The following is a 19,181-nucleotide window of genomic DNA, read 5'->3' as shown; positions in this document are numbered from 1 at the left end:
TTTTATTCCTTGTTAAAGACTGGTTTTATGTATGTAATTATGTCTCGGAGAGTTTTATGAACGTAATAATGACCTAGAGAGGAAGCAGGGTATGGTTCATTGAACAAAAAGTTGCTGACATTATCGCAACGTTGTGCCTCGCGGGCATTATAGATGAACTACTGTTATGTCTCACTGTGACATTACCTGCAGACTGATGGGTCCGGTGGTGTTGTTCAGCATGTCTCCCGCTTGGACGTGAGTCATTCCCTCCATGGACACGTCGTTGATACTGAGGATCCTGTCTCCTGTCTGATGGACACACGCAAACTTGTACTTCTACAGTAAATTTGCAAGAACATTTTATTGACTTGCGGAACATTCATTCCCAGGAGACATACCCTAATTTTAACCAACACCGCTACATAACTAACCCTAACTCTTCCCCAACCTTTACAAAGCTTTTCTTTCCTTTTTATAAAGTCCTCCTTTCTTTTTGGGGCTTTTAGTGAGCTACTTTTCCTAATCTTGGAATGGCCTCTATATATATATACTGAATGTATTTCTGATTTTTATAGTCTGTACTATGCATTTTGTGTTTTGTACAGTATGTCTGTCTTTACGATGGCTTTGTCATGGCCGTCGGCGTGTGATACCAACGCACAGGGCACCCTCTAGCGGTGGCATGAAACGCACCGGGCTTTCAATGAACTACAATGTAAACTCATCCGCGGCAACAGTAAATGCTCATAGATAGTGTTGTGGTGACGTAGTTTAAAGAGCGAAAGAGACACACAGGTTGGGCGCTGTACAAACTTTTTTAAGCTCAACTATGTTGTTTTTTCCTAAACCTAACTAAGTGGTTTTGTTGCCTGAACCTAAGCAAGTGTTTTTGTTTAATACACAACATTAAGCATGTGTTTACTGCGACCGGAAAGTGACGCAGAGGGGTCTGACAAAGCGTCAGTATGTGACGAGTTGGGATGAGAACGTGTTGCACAGACATCACATGGTATGACATTTTTAAACCCTGAGAAAAACATAATTCAAATCTTAACCCTAAAATCAAGTCATGTCACTTAAATGAACGTTTAACCCTGGTGAGGATTGACTTTTTGTCCTCAAACAGGAGGTGACTCCTTACAATGTGATGACAACAGATCTGCCCCCCCGCCCCCGCACATTATGAATCCATAATACACAGACAGGCACACAGACATCGGCACTCACTCCCCACCTGTAATTGCTGCGTTTTGGCAGCCAGTCCATTGGTATCCATGGCAGCAATAAAAAGAGGTACGTTGTCATGGGGACTGCCCACTCCTCCTGCTACACTGATGCCCAGGGAGCCACATGGACCCTGTGGTGATACACACACACACACACACACACACACACACACACACACACACACACAAACACACACACACGTTGTAGACCCTGTTAGACAGTACTGGTGACTCACAAGGCAGATTCTGCACATGAGATAAACAGCTAATGTTATGTAAGCCCGGGGTCCAACCAGGTAAGGAGGATATATCTATATCTAATTTAGAGTTTGTCATTTGAAGTAAAAGAACAAAAGCTCTCAGGGGTCACAACCAAATACCGACTTTCTGAAAATATACATAAAATGTTGAAAGTCGGTTTCTCCGAGACAGTATTGGGCACTAATAAAGAGAATTATTTATTATTATTTCACGATTTTATGCCTTACCTTTTGTATTATTACTTTTCTGGTCTCAGGGTAGTCTGGAAATGCTGTGGGAGAAGAAAGAGATGTGAGATCTGTTTGCATAATCAGCTTGAAGATGTTAACAGCACTCTCTCCACTCAAAGTAAATTGGATATGCATGCGTATATATGTATGTATGTACAGTATGTATGTATATATGTATGTATGTATATGTGTGTGTGTGTGTGTGTGTATATATATACAGTGTATACATATATATTTATGTGTATATGTAAATATACACATATATATTTATGTGTATACTCTCTCTCTATATATATATGTGTATATATGTATGTGTATATACATTCTGTAAATACAGATACACATGCATATACATACATATACATGCATACATTTATATATATAGATGCATATATATACTGTATATATACACACACACACATATATAAATATATATATATATAAATATATACATACACATATACATACATACATATATATAGATATATATACAGAGAGCGAGAGAGAGAGAGAGAGAGAACAGGAGGGCGACTCACAGTAGCTCCCTGTCTTGTTATCTGTCTCCCTCTGGTGGCTGAAGGAACTATCACATCCACTTGAGTGGGTCAGGGTGGAGCAGTCAGAGTCTTCGCTCTGGATGAAACACAACTTAAAGTACTCCTAGTTTCACAAAGTACTATTGTTAAAATACTGCAAACGAGCAATAGTCGAATTACAGAAAACAGTGAAATTACTGAGCCGATTCAGTCTGGACTCTCAATACAATATAGATCGTAGCTAAATCCAAAACAGGCAAATTCAACACCTGATGACATCATACATTTTTATATTTTCTTTGATAGCCTGTCATGGATTAGACACAGACAACAGCTTACCTGGCTCTGCTGTGAGTACTGCAGGCCAGCTTTAAACCGAGCCAACTCCAGGAGGACCGCTCCGCTGCAACTCTGAGAGCAAAGTGAGACATTTCGCATAAATTGATAAATCTGTTAAAAAAACAAAATAGTATAACCCCCTACTAATTTGTTTATGGACTTGGTATGTGTAAGTGTGAATGTGTCCGACCTGCAGAAGTTTGTGTGCATGTTCCTGTGATGCTGCACGGACATCCTCCCCGTTGATTGACAGAATCTGGTCACCTAGCAGCAACCTGCCATCTGAATCCGCTACGCCTCCTTTGATGATATCTGACACAAAGATGCCCGTGTCATTACTGTTGAAAGAAAACTGAGGTCAAAAACGGTGTCTGTTCCGCACTCGTAGACTGAATTATGTGACCTGTACTCCTGCTGTTTTGCATAACGTCACACTCGATTGTGCAAATTATGCATCTATCACCTCTCTTTTTTATAATAACGATCCCTGTTGCTACAGACTCCCTGACCTCTGAGTGAAAGCCTCAGAAGTCTCCTCTTCTGATACTTACCTTTAGTACTGTTGTCGTGAAGGTAATTTCATTATTATACACTCTATACAAAACATTTCAAAAGACTCTATAGTACGGTTAATAATTGTTTTTTTCTCTCTGAAATTGGTAATTTAATAAAAGAGCGAAAAGATTTCAAAAATGCGTTGAAAAAAAAATCAACTTCAAACATTTATAAAAGCAAATAATACCATCCGATACTACATCAAAAAGAAGAAGAAATTGTAGATATGAATTTGGATATGAATTTTTTTCTTATCAAATGAAGGTAGATAACGGGGCTTGAAGTCTGTTTGATATTTTGAAATGAAGAACTCTCTCTTCATTCTCCTTTCTGTGTGAATGATGAGCTTCAGTTCTGCTTCTTATGTGTTTGTGCAGCCTGTCCTCTTTTCAGGTTACTGGGTGGAGATCCATCCTGGATCCATTTTCTTCATGTATGTTCACATTTTGTCATACAGATTATCATGGATCTCTCCTCAGTTGTTGTCCCTGAGGTTTCGTCCATTTTTCCCCATTAAAGGGGTTTTTGTTTGGGGAGTTCTTCCTTATCCGAAGCGAGGGTCGAGAGTACAGAGGGTGTCGTATGCTGCACAGACTGCAAAGCCCCCCGTGGCAAATTTGTGTTTTGTGATATTGGGGCTATTTAAATAAAATTGACTTGACAGAAATTACTTTTACATTAGGAGGACGACTGTGGTTAAGTTAAACTTACATATCCAGCTTGCAAATTTGGTTTAGGTGTGGAGAGACCACATGAACCTGATTGGTGAGCTTTGCTCAGTTCAGAGGGTTCATTAATAGGTGTACATTAAAAGTACATTGTGGACCATCTGATCAGCCGTAAACCAAGTGACAGAAGTGTTATTTTTAACTGAAACATCAACATGATGTCCAATTGTCTCTGGATTTGCTGACTATAAAAACATTGCCACATTCTAAAAAAAACGCCATGCTGGAAACAGCAATGGCAACTGACTTCCGAACCAACAAATGTACAGCGAGCCGGTCATTGTTGTGAAATAATTCCCGACAGGGCGACGGTCCTAGACGGTCTCTCATCACCCTGAAGGGGTTTCTTTCACAACAATGACCTGCTAGCTCTGCATTATCCCGCTTATTACATGACTACTTACTTAAGAAATCAATAATTTTACACAAAAACGGTCCGTCAGAGCCCGACATCAGAACTGCGCCCATAGCAACGGTCTGTCATACATAGCGACGGTCTGCTCTAAAGAAATAACAGACCGTAGAACGCCATGATTGACAAATCAGAATCGAGTATTCAACAAAGCTGTGTAATAAATGTGATTAATCACTTGTTTTTTATATAGTGGCATGATTCAGGCGCAAGGGTTGAATGGTGGTGTGTTTGCACTTACAGTATGTCACAAATGATGATGGTGATGATATCACATTGACGTCATCATCAACCTCTTCCATTGGCTTACAGTTGCCATGCAAATTTGTGGTGACTGTTTTCTAAACTAATATCTCATAGCAGAACTGGCCTTGTAAGATCTAGGCCGGCTTTAGGAGGCATTGCTAGGGTTACAGTGTCCCATGTCATTTAACCTACAGTAGAGTCAAATCTGGTAAACTTTGATGTTCGTCTTTTGTTAAACAACATCATGAATATACCTCTTCCCCACAGTGGTGAAGCCCAGCCCCTCTCCAGGACGAGGCCTCAGCTCCAGGCTGAAGACGTCCCACAGGTCCTCCTCCCTGTAGGCCTCCTGGTGCCTGAAGACACACAGGCGAACACGCTGGGTGGTGAGCCGCAGCACGCCAATGGCCTCGTCGTGAGTGGCCTGTCGCAGGTCTATACCGTTTACCTGGGAGGAAGTGAGAGAGATGCAGGAGGTTAGTAGTAACTGTATTTGTTTATCACAAACAGCAGATGGATTTTACAACAACTAATGACTAAGGAGTGCGTTATCGTGATTAACGGCTACATTGAGGGACATGGCATCAAACTACAAGCAAGTTATTGCTTTGAACAATCAATGTTTTGCATGATTTGTGCACCATCTTGTGCATTTCACCATCAGATTGTCTTATGACAAAATGTCTTAACCTGTCCCCTCATTGGCATCAGAACATCTTGCCAAAGGAATGCAGTTTAAACTTAGCCGACTGGCTACCACTGGCACATTTACAGAAATGTTGACTTATGTGTGTTGTCCTTACAAATAAAACAAATTTAAATAGAACAGCATTTACAATATGTTATATTGTTTAAATGGAGATACATGGCATTCACTGGACAGTGATGCAGTAAAGATATAAGCCTTGACTTTAATTTTGATCACCGAAATGAAACAATAAATAATTAAATTAGTTTTATTTTGTTGCATTATGCTTTATGATATAACTATAATGGAATGCCATCTAATCACAACCGATTTGGATGAACACTAAACACTGTCTCTGATTCAGCCAAACGAATAGATAAAGGTATGTTTGTGTGTCTATAATAATACCTCTAATATCTGGTCTCCAGCCTGTATCCTCCCGTCTCTCTGTGCTGCGCCTCCATCATTTATTTCATGGATTATTACTGCCCCCTAGTGGAAGAAACACAAAACACTTATTATTACAGATAATCCAATCCAGCTAAATATAATCAGCACTTAACTACTTAGTATTTCACAATACATCATCACCACTTTCACTGACAATGCCTGAGCAGATGCATCGTATTGTGAAGGACACTTAAACCCATATTGTCAAATTATTTAGAATTATTAAGGACTGATAAAATGATGATTGATGTGTGTTAAATTAAATGTTGATATCAAATATCAATTGGCTGCTCTCACCAGCAGAGTGTCACATCCTCCTACAATGCTGAGGCCCAGGCCTACACTTCCTTTACAAAACTCGATAGTGGTTTCTCTGCCAGCCACGACTGGGCAGCTCAGGAGGTCAGGAGATGTGGGAGCTGCTCCGAGCAAATCAGAGCACCCGCTGGGAGAGGTCTGCGTGGCATTGAGTGATGAAGAGGAGGAGACAGGGATGGAAGCAGGAGAGAGAGGGCAGGGATGGGAAAGAGATGTCGGGGGAGGTAGAGGAAAAGAAGAGGAGGAGAGACTCTCACGGCTGATGGAGAGATTGACAGTGACCCGGTGTTTGAGAATCAAACTGGACACCTGAATACAGAAAAGACAGGTGAGTCATAAATCATTAAATCAGCTTGACCTTGTGTGTGTCTGTGTGTGTGTGTGTACCTGGGATATTGACAGTCCTGACAAAGGTTCATCACCCACTGCTATGATTATGTCTCCAACCTTTATCCTTGCATCCTGCACCCAGACAGAAACATGAATAAAAAATGGAAGATAAGCAAAAAAAAATTTATGAAAGTGAATGCAACAGAAGGATGGAGAGGAAGTAAGATTAAAAATCAAACACAGCCTCTGGACAAATATCTGAATAATTGCTACCCGGGGCCCTACATGAAAGCTTATTAGTAAATGACGACATCACTTTAAAACACGGCAACCATCATCTCAACATTACTATAAATAGTTTAAATATTACCAGGAATACCAAGAGATTAGAGCAGTTTACAGCCGTGAGTATCGTACTGTAATGTGGTGCTCATTCATGCCTCTTTTTCATGATTGATTATTATTGATTGCCAAAGTTACAGTCAGGCCATGGAGGCTTGTTAGATGCAGATGAAATTATGTGCAACCTGAATTAATTCTAAAGTCTGTGATGAAGCCTGAAATCACTGAGACGACGCTCCTCATAAGAAAAAAACTAAAAACAGAGTACACAGAGAATAATCTAAAAAAAAGTATATGTTATTCGGGAATTTATTCTGGACACTTTCGTGAGGTTATGATAAAATGCAGTGGTGGAATGTAACGAAGTACATTTAATCAACTACTTGTACTTTGCTTGAGTATTACCATTTTATGCTACAGTAGTTTATACTTCAACTCAACTACATCTCAGAGGTCAATATTGTACTTTTTACTCCCTTTTGGGTAACACTTTATAACCATCATTAATAAATGGTAAATTGATAGTTAATTAAACTTTAGTTAATAGTTGTTCTACTGTTAACAAACAATTAACTGATAATTAATAATGTTTACTTATTATTAGTAATGCTATAACTGATGTTATTTTATCACTAGTTTGTGTAATACGAAATAATTAGTTCATATATTATATATTGTGTCATAGCTGATAAGAGACGATAACAATTACATTAGTAAAATATCGATTAACCGTTTATTGTAACGTACATTATAGCATGTTAATAAAATAAAATAAAATAATTTGTAAACATTTAAGAAATTGTTTGTAAAACATCTATAAACTTAACATAGATAGATGGACCAGAAACCAATTATTAACCATTGATAAAGTATCAACTATCTATCTAAATACTTTTTTTAGATGCTTTACAAAGTATTTATTATCCATTTAACAGGGTATTATAATCATCAATTGTAACTTTATAATAGCCATCTAAATAATGTTTATAGACAGTTTACAAACCAGTTATTAACCATTAACAATGTGTTACCAACATCTGGTCCATCTAGTTTTGTAATGCTTATATATGTTTTACAAACTATTTCTTGATGGTTTGCAAATTATTTAGTAATCACTTACAAATACTTAATATAGTATATAAAATGTCATACTGTGTGCAACAATTAACTGTTAAAATAACATAAATTATAGCATTACTAATAATACGTAAACATTATCATCATTTCATTGTTTGTTAATAGTAAAATAACTATTAACCAAAGTTTAATTAACTATATTTCCCTCTATTAATGATGGTGATTATAAAGTGTTTTTGTTTTTGATGAAGATGTTGAAGGTTATGATGGTGCTACTGATGATGTCACACCTTACTGGCAGTGCCGTGCTGGATCAGGGACCTGACCACCGCTCCTTCCTTGGACTCCCCCTGTGCCAGGCAGAGGCCAAGACCTGTGTGATCCTGGAGGGAGATAAAAAAAAAAGAGTTAGTGAAGCAAATAGCTAATATCATATTTACAACGATGTGGGTAGGTCATCATATTCTCTCTAGTATCGAGACGTGTTTTTGCTACAATAACAGTCTGCTATCACTCAACCGGTTTGCTTGAGCTGTGCATCTGGAGGCCTGACAATGGTTAATGCCAAGATTTACTGAAGGTATTTCACCTGAGGTAGGATGATGTGCTGGATGTCTCTGGATAATCCTCCACGCTCGGCAGAGTCCGTCTGGGAGTCGACTGTGTCCTCGCTCTCTGTTGTGGATCCCTGTGCCGTTTGACCTGCTTTATTCCTAGTAAAACAAAACCAAATCTGATATTATCATCAAAAACAACCTACACTGTATATCCTGTGTTTGTTTAAAGTTTGGGAGAACTGCAAATACAAGCAGAAAAGTACCTGATGAGAATGATCTTGACTTTAGATGGAGCGTTATTGATGATGGTCGAGGCGTTTTGGTGACTCCGGCCGTACAAGATCTGACCGTTGATCTGAGAGAAAAATCACGTTACTGTCTCCTCACCAAACATTTCCTTTATCTCATCCACCTCCACATAAATCTGCCATATTCTTCTGACTCCCCCTCTCAGCCGTCAGCCTCTCCTCTTCCTCATCATCTCTATTACACGGTTGCTCATCGCGAGAAAAACCAGCCCAGCACCAACCATCCTTCAAATGGTAATTTGTCTGATAAATCTACTGTGCAGGCACTCGACGCTCTCTACTCATCCATGCCTCCAACCCACAACCCACTGCTCTCTCTCTGCTGCTCTCAATTTTGACTCTGATATTTTGTCTCTCTCTAGGATTCCAACCCTTCTTGCCTCCCTAAAAACTCTCCCATCTGTTAATCTCAACCCTCCTGACTGATTGCCCCTTTCTGTTCCCATTCCTCCTTACCTCTAGTAGCTCGTCACCAATCCGAATCCTCCCGTCCAAACCAGCAGGTCCCTGAGGGTCTATGTCCGCCACGTGGACACTCATGCGGGCCCTGGAACCGTCCTTGTTCCCAGAGAGGCCGATTCCCAGGCCGTGAGCAGCAGGGTCCTTCTCCAGCTCAATCATATGGAGCTTCCCAGACAGGCTGCCATAACGCTGAAGCATCTTTTCTAGGAGAGACAAGAGTTAACAAGGAGGAGGATATGACGGGTGAGCCAGAAAAAAAGTGCGGACTGCTACATGTTATGACTGACACTTCATGTGGAGAGGAAGCATTAAACCCCGGAGGAACTCGTGCGAGTGTGTGATGCCGCAATTTGTCTGTGTGCATGTCTGTATCTATTTACATTGTCGTCTCAGACTAAATCTCAGCCTGTAGATTGAACAATTATCATTAACATGTTGGTTATTTACAGACAACACTTAGTAGTGTTTCAATCAAGTATGTATAGAAGTCTGGAAAGCAATATCCGGACACTGTGTACCCGTATGTGTCGGTCTGATGGTGTACAGGCTTTTTAGAAAAATCTGCTCTCAAAATGTTTTATGATGAGTAAAAAAAATTTATTCAACACATTTGTTAGACCTCAAGGATACACACAATGCATTTCGATGAGCAATACTGAATGTAAACAGAATTACGCTGTTTGTTTACAAGAAAACTCCACAGGGTGCTTTTAATACCATAAGTGCATAAAGCAAACCAAAGCGGTGTTGTGGAGGTGTGAAAGACTCTAATTAGCATATGAATAACAGTGAAACCGCCTCGCTCCGGCATTGAATGAAACCTCTTGGTGGCTTTCAAATAACGGACCTTTAAATACCAAAATTGTGATCATTCAAAGTATAATTTCTGAATGTGTGTGAGATGACATTTTTATTTGAGTATTACAGCTTTTTCTTTTGTAATGGAAGTGTGTAGCACAAAGTCTCTCTAGGCCAGAGGGCATCACGTGATCTGCACTGTGTGAAGGTGGCCGCTCCACTAAAATCGCCACACAGCTTCTTATCCTGGGGGGCTTTAAAGGATCCCTGTGTGAGTCTGTGTGACGTCTTTATGGTGCAGACTTACTCCTGCCGGTATCGTCCTCATCTCCAGCTGCCGCTGTGATTGGTGTTGCGACGGTTATGGGGCTTCTTCTATCCGTTCTATCGGATGTCGGCGAAGGTACCTTGGGAGAAGTTTTGCATTATTGAACAGGCAGAGTTGGAGATGCCTCAGGGGTCCTTCAGGCATGAGTTGGACTACCCCTGAGGCTTGTTCAGTGTGCTTGATGTAGCAGTTGGGAAAACTGACGAACAGGGTGAATTAATGAACACAGTTTTAATGTCAGCTAAAAATAACATGAAAGATGACCAGAATCATGCATTATTTTGTAACCAACTTACAAGTGTATGGAAAAATAACTTCAAAAGAATGCACACTGTCTATTTAGGGAGTTATGCATCTCCACCAAAGAGAAAAACAAAGGGTTTAAACAAACAAGGTAGCTGCAAGGGACTTTGAACTACAAGGGTTCTATCTACAAATATGCACGTTAATTAAGTTTTTGGAAGTTGGCTTAGTGCAAATGCTAATGCAAGGCTGCTTTTAAGATGCTGCATACCCATGATAACACACGCAAACACACGCACACAACCGATGTACCTACCTTAAAGGGGGTGGGAGTGAAGGGGTTTGTAGGGGAGACACTAAGGAACAGACTGAGAGTCTCTGCTTCCTACGATCATGAGGGGAAACACAGATATAGTCCTATAACACAGCAATCTACCTCTCAAAAAAAACCTTCAAACCTCCTTCATGCTTTTTGGAAAACCATGTAGGTGTTAATGACTCATCCCTCCATATATATAATATAGTGTATATACATCTCATTCTCTATACGCTACAGCCATACACAGCCAAACATCAGGAACTGTGTGGGAACAGAAACTGAGAAAATGATTTCACAGCTTGTCATCTGTGTAGCTTTGCAGGGCGGTACACACATACACACACACACACACACACACACACACACACACATATATATATATATAATTTGATATACTATACAATCTAAGGATGCACCGATTCCAAAACAGATATCAGATATCAGGCCGATAAGGATTCAAATAGCTGGGTATCGCTGCAAATGGGGACGATCAATTAAATTCCATGTTTATATACTATCCAAATTATATGGTGGAATTTGAATTCCTGTTAAGTTTTGACCTGTTTTTTGTTGCATTAAAAAGGTTTACACTTCTTGTAATTCCTGTTAATTTTGAAGATTTTTTTTACCTAGATGCTGGTGCACATGGATGTATAAATTCATTTGTTCATTCCTATATGAGTTGCTCAGTGGCGCATGAAGCCAAAATGGCTCAACTGCCGAGTGCTAAAGTACCCGGATCATCCGGCAATCTTCAGCATCCATTTGGCCCATAGAGCAGGCGCAGTAGCGTTTTCTTTAACCCCACCTCCCAGCCCTCGATCCAGCCTCGATCTGGAGCTCATTCACATGAACGGATGAAGGGAAATAACTCTGGATTCGGCTAAGAGTGCATTTTACAACTTTTAGGACCTAATGATTTAAATAAGGGCTATTCAAGTGTTCATACTCGGAAGCTGATTTACCTAAAAAAAAAAAATGATCCGCTGATTTACGGACGTCTCTTTCACAATGTAAGTCTATGGGAAAAAGTATTTTTGGGCCCGATGGCATCACGTGACGGACACGGAAGTTGCAATATCGCCGTTTGGCCTTTATGAAAATTTGCTTCACAATAACAATTCAGTAAGTTTATATTTTTGTATTTATTTGTTACATTTTGTTTTAAGTTAGGAAAACAATGTTTAAGTCAAGCCTGATGTTTCCTTGCACATAAAAGAATGATCCCAGTCACTTCCACACAGTGAGGCATACAGCTTATTAATTAAACACTGGTATTGGATCGGTACTCGGTATCGGCCGATACCTAAAACCCAGGTATCGCTATCGCGTCATAAAAAGTCAGATCGGTGCATCCCTAATCATTATCTCAAAGCTGGAGTCTCTTTTTAAGAGCAAACAGCAGTGTGAAGCTCAAAGTATCTAGTAGAACAGTGTTACCTTGCTGCTGTGTGAGTTAGACTGCGGTGTTGGAGTTAGTCTCTCATGGTTGGTAAGCATAGGGGACTGTGGGCGAAACAAAAGGTGCAGAGAAGGAGGATAAACATCTATATAAATGTGAAACATACCACAGATGCTTCAAATGATGCATCCAGTATATACTAGATATCTGTCAAAGATAACTTTGTTCAATATGCTTTGTATCCAGAGGACATCACACTGTAATGCTACAAACTCCCACGCGAAAACACTGCTGAAACTTCTGATGGAGTTGTCCAACAGAATATACACTGCACCTTTGCTTTGCATTTGCTGAGTATTGAGATTCAGTGCGAAATAAACTGCGGCATCAAGGGACTCCAATGCTACACAATGTAATGTATGCATACCTGGTTATACATTGCACAATGTATTTGTAAACCAATAGAAATGTACTATTTTTCAGGCTGTTTTCTGCAGTACCTGAGATCTGTGTTGTCCAGACTGGACCAGGAAGATCACAGAGTCTCCGGCCCTGCGGATGGCCTCCACCGCCTGCTCATGGCTAGCATCTCGTAGGTCCACACCGCACACCTTGGCCGAGTCAACACACACACAAAGCAAATATTGAACCAAATGACATTAGGCTGATCCTGTGAAATTACCTGAAAAAGCAAGGAGTCACAGTCATGTGATAATTTACACCATAGTCTGCAGTGACCTAATACAGCCACAGATATTAAAGAGATGGCTACCTTGGTGGAAACAATGTGGCAAAATCTGATGTCTAATGATACGTTTTCTAATATCTAATGGTCAAATAGTGCCAAATAAAATGTTTCACGAGTTCTTTTGTCACAGATTTTAGATTAAATGAATCTCTTTTAACAGATTTCGCCATTATTGTAATTCAAATATACTGCACATAAGATATTTGTAGGCAAGACACAGTAAGGTGAATTGCCCAATTACAGTTTGCGCTAGTTTGTATGAGGAACTATTGCACCTAAAACACCTGTGTGTGTCTGTGTGTGTGTGTGTGGCATGGAGGGGGTACAATTGCATTGCACTGTGCAATCCTGTATTGCATAACGACATTAAGGCTGAACAGTGGACCTGCAGTATGTAATGGGTTGGAGTGAATAGCATGTTATGGTTATTTAGGCAACAGGATTGTTCATTACTGTAACACATTATCATCAAATCATCATCTTTCTATACGACAGATGCCGCAATGCACGTACAGCCACAATACACACACAGTGTACATTATACAAGGTATGAACACGTGCAGCAAACACACACTACTTTTCAGTCTCTCTACCACTCACAGACTCTTATACAGTATATAAACACACACACACACACACACACACACACACACACACACACACACACACACACACACACACACACACACACACACACACACACCTCTAGTATCCTGTCTCCAGTCCGGAGGGTGCCATTATGTGCTGCCGGGCTGTCGGGGCTGATGTGCTTGATGAAGACTCCCCTCATCATCTCTCCACTGCTCAGTCTCCGGCCCATGCCTCTGCCTCCCATTATGCTGATACCCAGGGACTGGCCCGGCGCTCGAGTCAGCCGCACACTGGAACACAAAGCAGGATACAAGGAACATCCACACACACACATCGTAGAGCTGAAAATCCTCCTTACGCCATGGGTATGATGAATACATGTTCTCTGTGTTGCCTGATGAGGACCTACTTGGTATGAAACATTACTTCAGAAATGCACAAGAAGGAGAATTAATCCAATGGGCATGCTTTTTTATATTTCTTTCAGCCTCTTTCCGCTGCTTAGGGCTTCGGATAAGTCTCAAAACAATAGAATATTATACCTGCCAGGGAGACACACACACAGAAGCTGGTCTTTGCATGCATGCATGCAGTGCGGCTTATGTGATTTATCTAAGCGGGATGCAGTCATAAATGCGATAAATACAGGTTGTGAAAACAGTCGGTTTCTCTGGGCCTAAGAAATGTGAGCGTGTTGAGTCTGCGCTGTGCTGCTCTCCCCCTGCTGTGAACATAACCTGAGCACACTAGGATTGTGCTAAGCCTCCTCTGGCAGAGAGAGGATGAAGGGCATGATGGGCAGGGGTTTGAAAAAAGAAAGGGCAGAAAAAATGGAAAATCTGAATAAAATCTTAAGGGCATTGTTACACTGATTCACTAACCTTCTAGGTTGATCCCAAGAAACTGTGGTATGAGAATGAAGCTCTTCTTGTCCTTCATTTTTACCGTGCACCTCCAGCTGTGGTACTTTCCCATCTGCGCTACTCTGGTCCTTTTTCGACTCAACAATCTCTCCAACTTCTTTTCCGTTCTCCTTCTTCTTGTGAGCGAGAGACTTTGGAATCTGCCAACTGATGGCGAAAAAACATGCAAACAGAAATAATATCAATGTATGATGTTAAATGGAAAACCTGATGATTATGTATAGTCATCAGTGGGTCCCAACCTGGGATCCGGGCTTCCCTTAGGGGGGCACCAAAGATCACAGGGGGCGCGCCAGGATTTGTCTGCTCTGAGGTTGTCAAACTTAGGTTTGCTCATATATAACTAACCATAATAACACACTTACTGGATAATTTATAGAAAAGTCTGTATATAACTAACTATGTATGTAACTTTTTAAAAATATGTATTTTTTTGCTACTTAGTGGCAAAATCTAACGAAATATTCTGCTTCAATCCATATTTGTTGGAGTTTAGCCTTTCAAAAACAACATCAGTTGGAGGCCCACACCTGCATTAACGGAGCAGTCTAGCAGCAATCTAACAACACCATAAATTACATTTATTTAACCACAATAAAAAAACATCTATTTCTTATTATTAATTAAGTCATTACAAAAAAAAAACATATAATGTATCTGCATTCATTTGGCGAATCCGTCAGGATGTCATCACTTTATTTATGTTGACAAAACTGACAAGTTTTATTCATTAAAGAAAGATGATGTACATCATAGTCCAAATGTCATAATTTTCCTCAGGAGTTTTATTCAGAAAAAATGTGCATTAAATTAATCTATTTAATCGATAGGTCCATTTACAGAAAATGAACTGGCAATCATCTTTTAATCACTGCAGTCAATTATCAATATGAAATGCCAAATATTTCTTCATTCTAGCTTCTCAGATGTGAGGATTTGCTGCTTTTTCTCTGTTTTCTGTCATTGTAAATTGAATGTCTTCGGGTTTCATAATTAAGTTTTCATAATTAAAATTAAAAGATAATCTACGGATGAATCCTTAGTGAAAATAAGCGTTAATTGTGGCTCTTCCTCTGTGAGTTCAGTAGCATTCGCCTACATAACACTCACAGAACGGCTGCGGATAACAAGGTATCTTGGCGTACTTTGTTATTTTTTTTCTGACACACTGTGACACATGGCCAATAGCGATTTATATTGGCAGGCCTTGAGAAGTTACACTGCTTTAAGTGCAAATAGACCCGAAAAATACACATTTTCTGCCAGCGAGGTCACAGTAAGGTAGTGTCTTTACAGTATGTGTGTGTGTGTGTGTGTGTGTGTATATATCTACACAGTATCTCTGTATATATACACGGTATATGTGTATGTGTATGTGTGTGTGTGTGAGTGTGAAAGAAAGAGGTAGAGAAGGAGAGAGAATTTTTCATGAATATATTTAACGGTGGAGGGCTGTAATAAGCCCATGGAGGTGAGTGATAGTGGTGCTATCTGCGCAGCAGGAGCCTATAGCCAGTTCAGTTACAGAAGAGGGCAGAACAAATGGTTCCACCAGTGTTGAAAGAGAGCGGCCAGGAGAGGGGGGATAGGACCATGCCAGGGAGGAGAGGGAAAATGAGGTAAAGGGAAAAAGACCAGAGAGAGAGAGAAAGAGAGAGAGAGAGAGATGAGAGACAGATGGAGACACAAAGAGTCAAGACAGAAGTATAGCAGAGGAAGAGACAAAGACAACGTACTGAAAGATAAGAGTGAAGAAAAGGCTGCGGAGAGAAATGGGAGTGAGGGAGGGAGGAGGCAAGAAGATGGAGCGAAAGCAGGGATAGACAGAAGCGAAACAATTCATTTTCGCTGACAGTCAGCACTGAGATCCATAAGCGAACAGCTAAATATAACTCAGAGATTCAACATTCAGAGAAGCTTTTGCCTTTACCACAGAGAAGAATGGAGAGGAGAAAATACGGACTGGAAGAGACTCAAACTGAGCTGGTGGCACACTGAGACACATTGTTTCCTTCATGGATACGGTTAATTAAAGTGTCATATAATAATTAGTATGACTTAAGCTGCTGGGTAACTGAAATGTGTGATGTGTTGCAGTAATAAAACCCTAGTCTGCTGTAAAAACAAAAAGCCTGAGGGTTAAGACACAGAACCCACAACAAGCAGAATGTATAGAGTGTATTTCATAGTCCGAATCCTCTGCAGCAAACATATCAACATGTAATAAAGCTGGAGCCTTGAAGTCTAATAAACCCTGAGACAGGTTTATCTTGCACTCTGGGGCCTGAGTAGGGATTAGGTGGCCATAAATATTAGGCTGAGACCTCTGGGTCTTACATTACCTTGAGTCTGGGGCCGGGGTGATGGTAGGGACTAGGCCTCTGAATGGAGCTTTGGATGAAGCAGCGGCTCTGACTACCTCTGGATCTGGAGCTTTAAATTTGACTGAGGCAGAGGGTTTGAGGATGGATGAAGCTGGATCTGGAGCTGCAGCTCTGACTGGACCGGGGGATCTGGCCGGTTCTGGAGAAGGAGTCAGTGGGGTAGGCGAGGAAGAGGCGCTGTCTGCTCCGATGGATGCCAGAGGGGGTAAACACAGACGGGTACGGTGGTCATCCACCTGACGGGCTGGGACATAGGTTATGCTGGGACATAGGGGGAATGTGGGAAAAGAAGTGTAGGGGCGGGGTGAAAACATTTGAAATGTTAATATGATTTCCCATCACTCTGTTTTCACATCTGCACATTTATTTAACTTTCAGCACCAAACAATGACTAATAGGATGACAAGGAACGAGACAAATGGCATGGCACTCAGTGAATGGTTTCTATACAGGACAGATGGATTATTATGTCAGTCAATGAAGGAGGGAATAATGAAACGTTATGGTTTAAAGGAACAGTCTGACATTTTAGAAGATTCTCTTATTCACCATTCTTATTGAGAGCTAGATGAGATGAGCATATTTTAAAAAATGTCAAATTCTTATCTGTTTGGTAGTTAATATCTAAAAAAATGGTTTAAGTTAACTCCAAGTAGTCAGACCAATCATGAGGCGATTTGATTTTGGTGACAATCTGGATTTCACATTTACATCATTAGACAGTTTTTATCCATAGATTGTGTATAAAGATGGACGTCATGACAGCTCCCCAAAAGTGAAGCCAAAATATTTTGATTGCCCCCTGGTGGCTGGCTGCAGTATAGGTCATAAGTCCCGCCCCCTCCATGTTAGCAGATGGGACATGGGCCAAACTAAGAAGTCAGAGTACAAATCAATGCATTTTTTCCCAAAGATGGTTTCTGTCATTTTAGGTAGTTCTTATCACGCTGATGTATGTTCAAGTGTTCTGATAAGTTTGGTTTTAATTAGTTATTTGATGCTATAAAAAGGAGGTGAGACGTCATGATTGACAGCTGCTCTGAGTAGTCGCAAAGCCAGAGGCTTGGGAATTGTATGAGAAAGGAGATGCAACATTAACTTTCCTTAACCGTCATGAGTCTGTGTAATAGAACATGTGCCAATTTGATCATAAATGTAGTTATAGAGATATTATGGTTAGTTGTTGTGTCTTTCTAGCCAAAACGCTATCATGGTGCTAACGTAGCAGCTAGGTGGCTCACGCTAGCAAGCTGCAACCGTGCACTACTCGTGATTGGCTCGTGCGGGAGTGTGGGCGGGACCTCGATACCACGGCTCCAGACCCCCCCAATCACTACTGCACAGACTTTGGCGTCAAAATCTCAAGATGGCAGCGCTCGCATCCGGGATATTTTGGCTTCACTTTTGTACAGTGGGAGGAAATGGAGACGCGTCCATCTATACATACAGTCTATATTTTTAACCATTACCACTATGCACCAATTAATAAGAGAAGGGAAAGCTGAAAGCACCTGAGGCGGTGTTTAATAATGCAAAATAATTCTAATCATCATTAGTAATCAATTAGCAATTAATAATGCACTTGTTTTTTTATGTATCGCAGACCTGAAAAACAATCAATAAACAACCACTTACTTTAAGGCTGCTGTCTAACATGTCAAATCTTTTTAAGTGCTCTGTATGTATAGCATAGACACCGTATATGTAGAGTTTCTGAAACACAACATTTATAATAAAGAATGTGTTTTGCATAAGCAGGGATCTATTTAAGCTCTAACGTAAACACTGTCATTTAAATAAAGTGTCAAGGACGTCATTAAAGCCCCCCCACCCCCACCCCCGTCTTCCAACTTCCATTCTTGTGTGACGCTACCAGCAGACATGCTGTTTGAATCCGCCGAAAGAGCCAGTTCCTCTCATGGTGGCAGATTGAATATGGAGGTCTTCCACGCTAAGCTGTTGTGACTGAGCCATGTGGACAGCCTGTCGTGTCTCAACAGAGGCGGTTTGATAGTGACAAGCCCTCACCCTTCTATGTCTGTCTTATTCTGAGGCTGCCAAAGCAACTCATCTGCCTCCACTCTCTGTTAGTTTGTCTGCAGTGCTGTCAGGAGGAGGCAGTAAGAGCATGTGTGTGCGGCTGATAGGGAAAGACAGAATGCATGTGTATGTGTGTGTGTTTTGTGGTGTGCATCTATGAGAGGCTCCTTAAAACGCTCTTTTATTCAGAAGCGCACTGTTCAAGGTGAGATGAGCGATGAATTATTCAGAGATATTTCCCATAGCAGGAAAAAGGTGTTTTTGGAGGTTATACCATTGAAAGGCTGTGTATGTGTGTGCGTTAGTGTGTGTGTGTGTGTGTGTGTGTGTGTGTGTGCCTGTAAAACCAAAAAGGAGA

General features: G+C 40.6%; 1 protein-coding gene across 7 annotated transcripts in view; it reads right to left on the bottom strand.

Moving 5' to 3' along the window:
• LOC141764746 (multiple PDZ domain protein) overlaps window positions 1-19,181 on the bottom strand; it is a 46,906-nt gene that overhangs the window by 3,809 nt on the left and 23,916 nt on the right. For 3 of the 7 annotated variants that reach the window (XM_074630212.1, XM_074630217.1, XM_074630215.1), the window contains 21 exons: window positions 16,742-17,044; window positions 14,358-14,546; window positions 13,589-13,766; window positions 12,638-12,748; window positions 12,176-12,241; window positions 10,733-10,801; window positions 10,153-10,252; window positions 9,042-9,250; window positions 8,541-8,632; window positions 8,310-8,433; window positions 8,011-8,103; window positions 6,359-6,433; window positions 5,951-6,280; window positions 5,612-5,695; window positions 4,770-4,963; window positions 2,765-2,912; window positions 2,575-2,646; window positions 2,236-2,359; window positions 1,697-1,740; window positions 1,217-1,339; window positions 187-318 (listed from right to left, as the gene is read on the bottom strand). In XM_074630212.1, coding sequence (XP_074486313.1) covers window positions 187-318; window positions 1,217-1,339; window positions 1,697-1,740; window positions 2,236-2,359; window positions 2,575-2,646; window positions 2,765-2,912; window positions 4,770-4,963; window positions 5,612-5,695; window positions 5,951-6,280; window positions 6,359-6,433; window positions 8,011-8,103; window positions 8,310-8,433; window positions 8,541-8,632; window positions 9,042-9,250; window positions 10,153-10,252; window positions 10,733-10,801; window positions 12,176-12,241; window positions 12,638-12,748; window positions 13,589-13,766; window positions 14,358-14,546; window positions 16,742-17,044 — 2,860 coding nt within the window. The remainder of the gene's footprint in view (window positions 1-186; window positions 319-1,216; window positions 1,340-1,696; window positions 1,741-2,235; window positions 2,360-2,574; window positions 2,647-2,764; window positions 2,913-4,769; window positions 4,964-5,611; window positions 5,696-5,950; window positions 6,281-6,358; window positions 6,434-8,010; window positions 8,104-8,309; window positions 8,434-8,540; window positions 8,633-9,041; window positions 9,251-10,152; window positions 10,253-10,732; window positions 10,802-12,175; window positions 12,242-12,637; window positions 12,749-13,588; window positions 13,767-14,357; window positions 14,547-16,741; window positions 17,045-19,181) is intronic. The other 4 variants (XM_074630214.1, XM_074630213.1, XM_074630216.1 and 1 more) reach the window with 4 other exon arrangements.

The sequence above is a fragment of the Sebastes fasciatus genome, chromosome 3 (assembly GCF_043250625.1).
Source record: "Sebastes fasciatus isolate fSebFas1 chromosome 3, fSebFas1.pri, whole genome shotgun sequence".
NCBI lineage: Eukaryota > Metazoa > Chordata > Actinopteri > Perciformes > Sebastidae > Sebastes > Sebastes fasciatus.
This window is presented reverse-complemented; position numbering and strand designations above follow the sequence as displayed.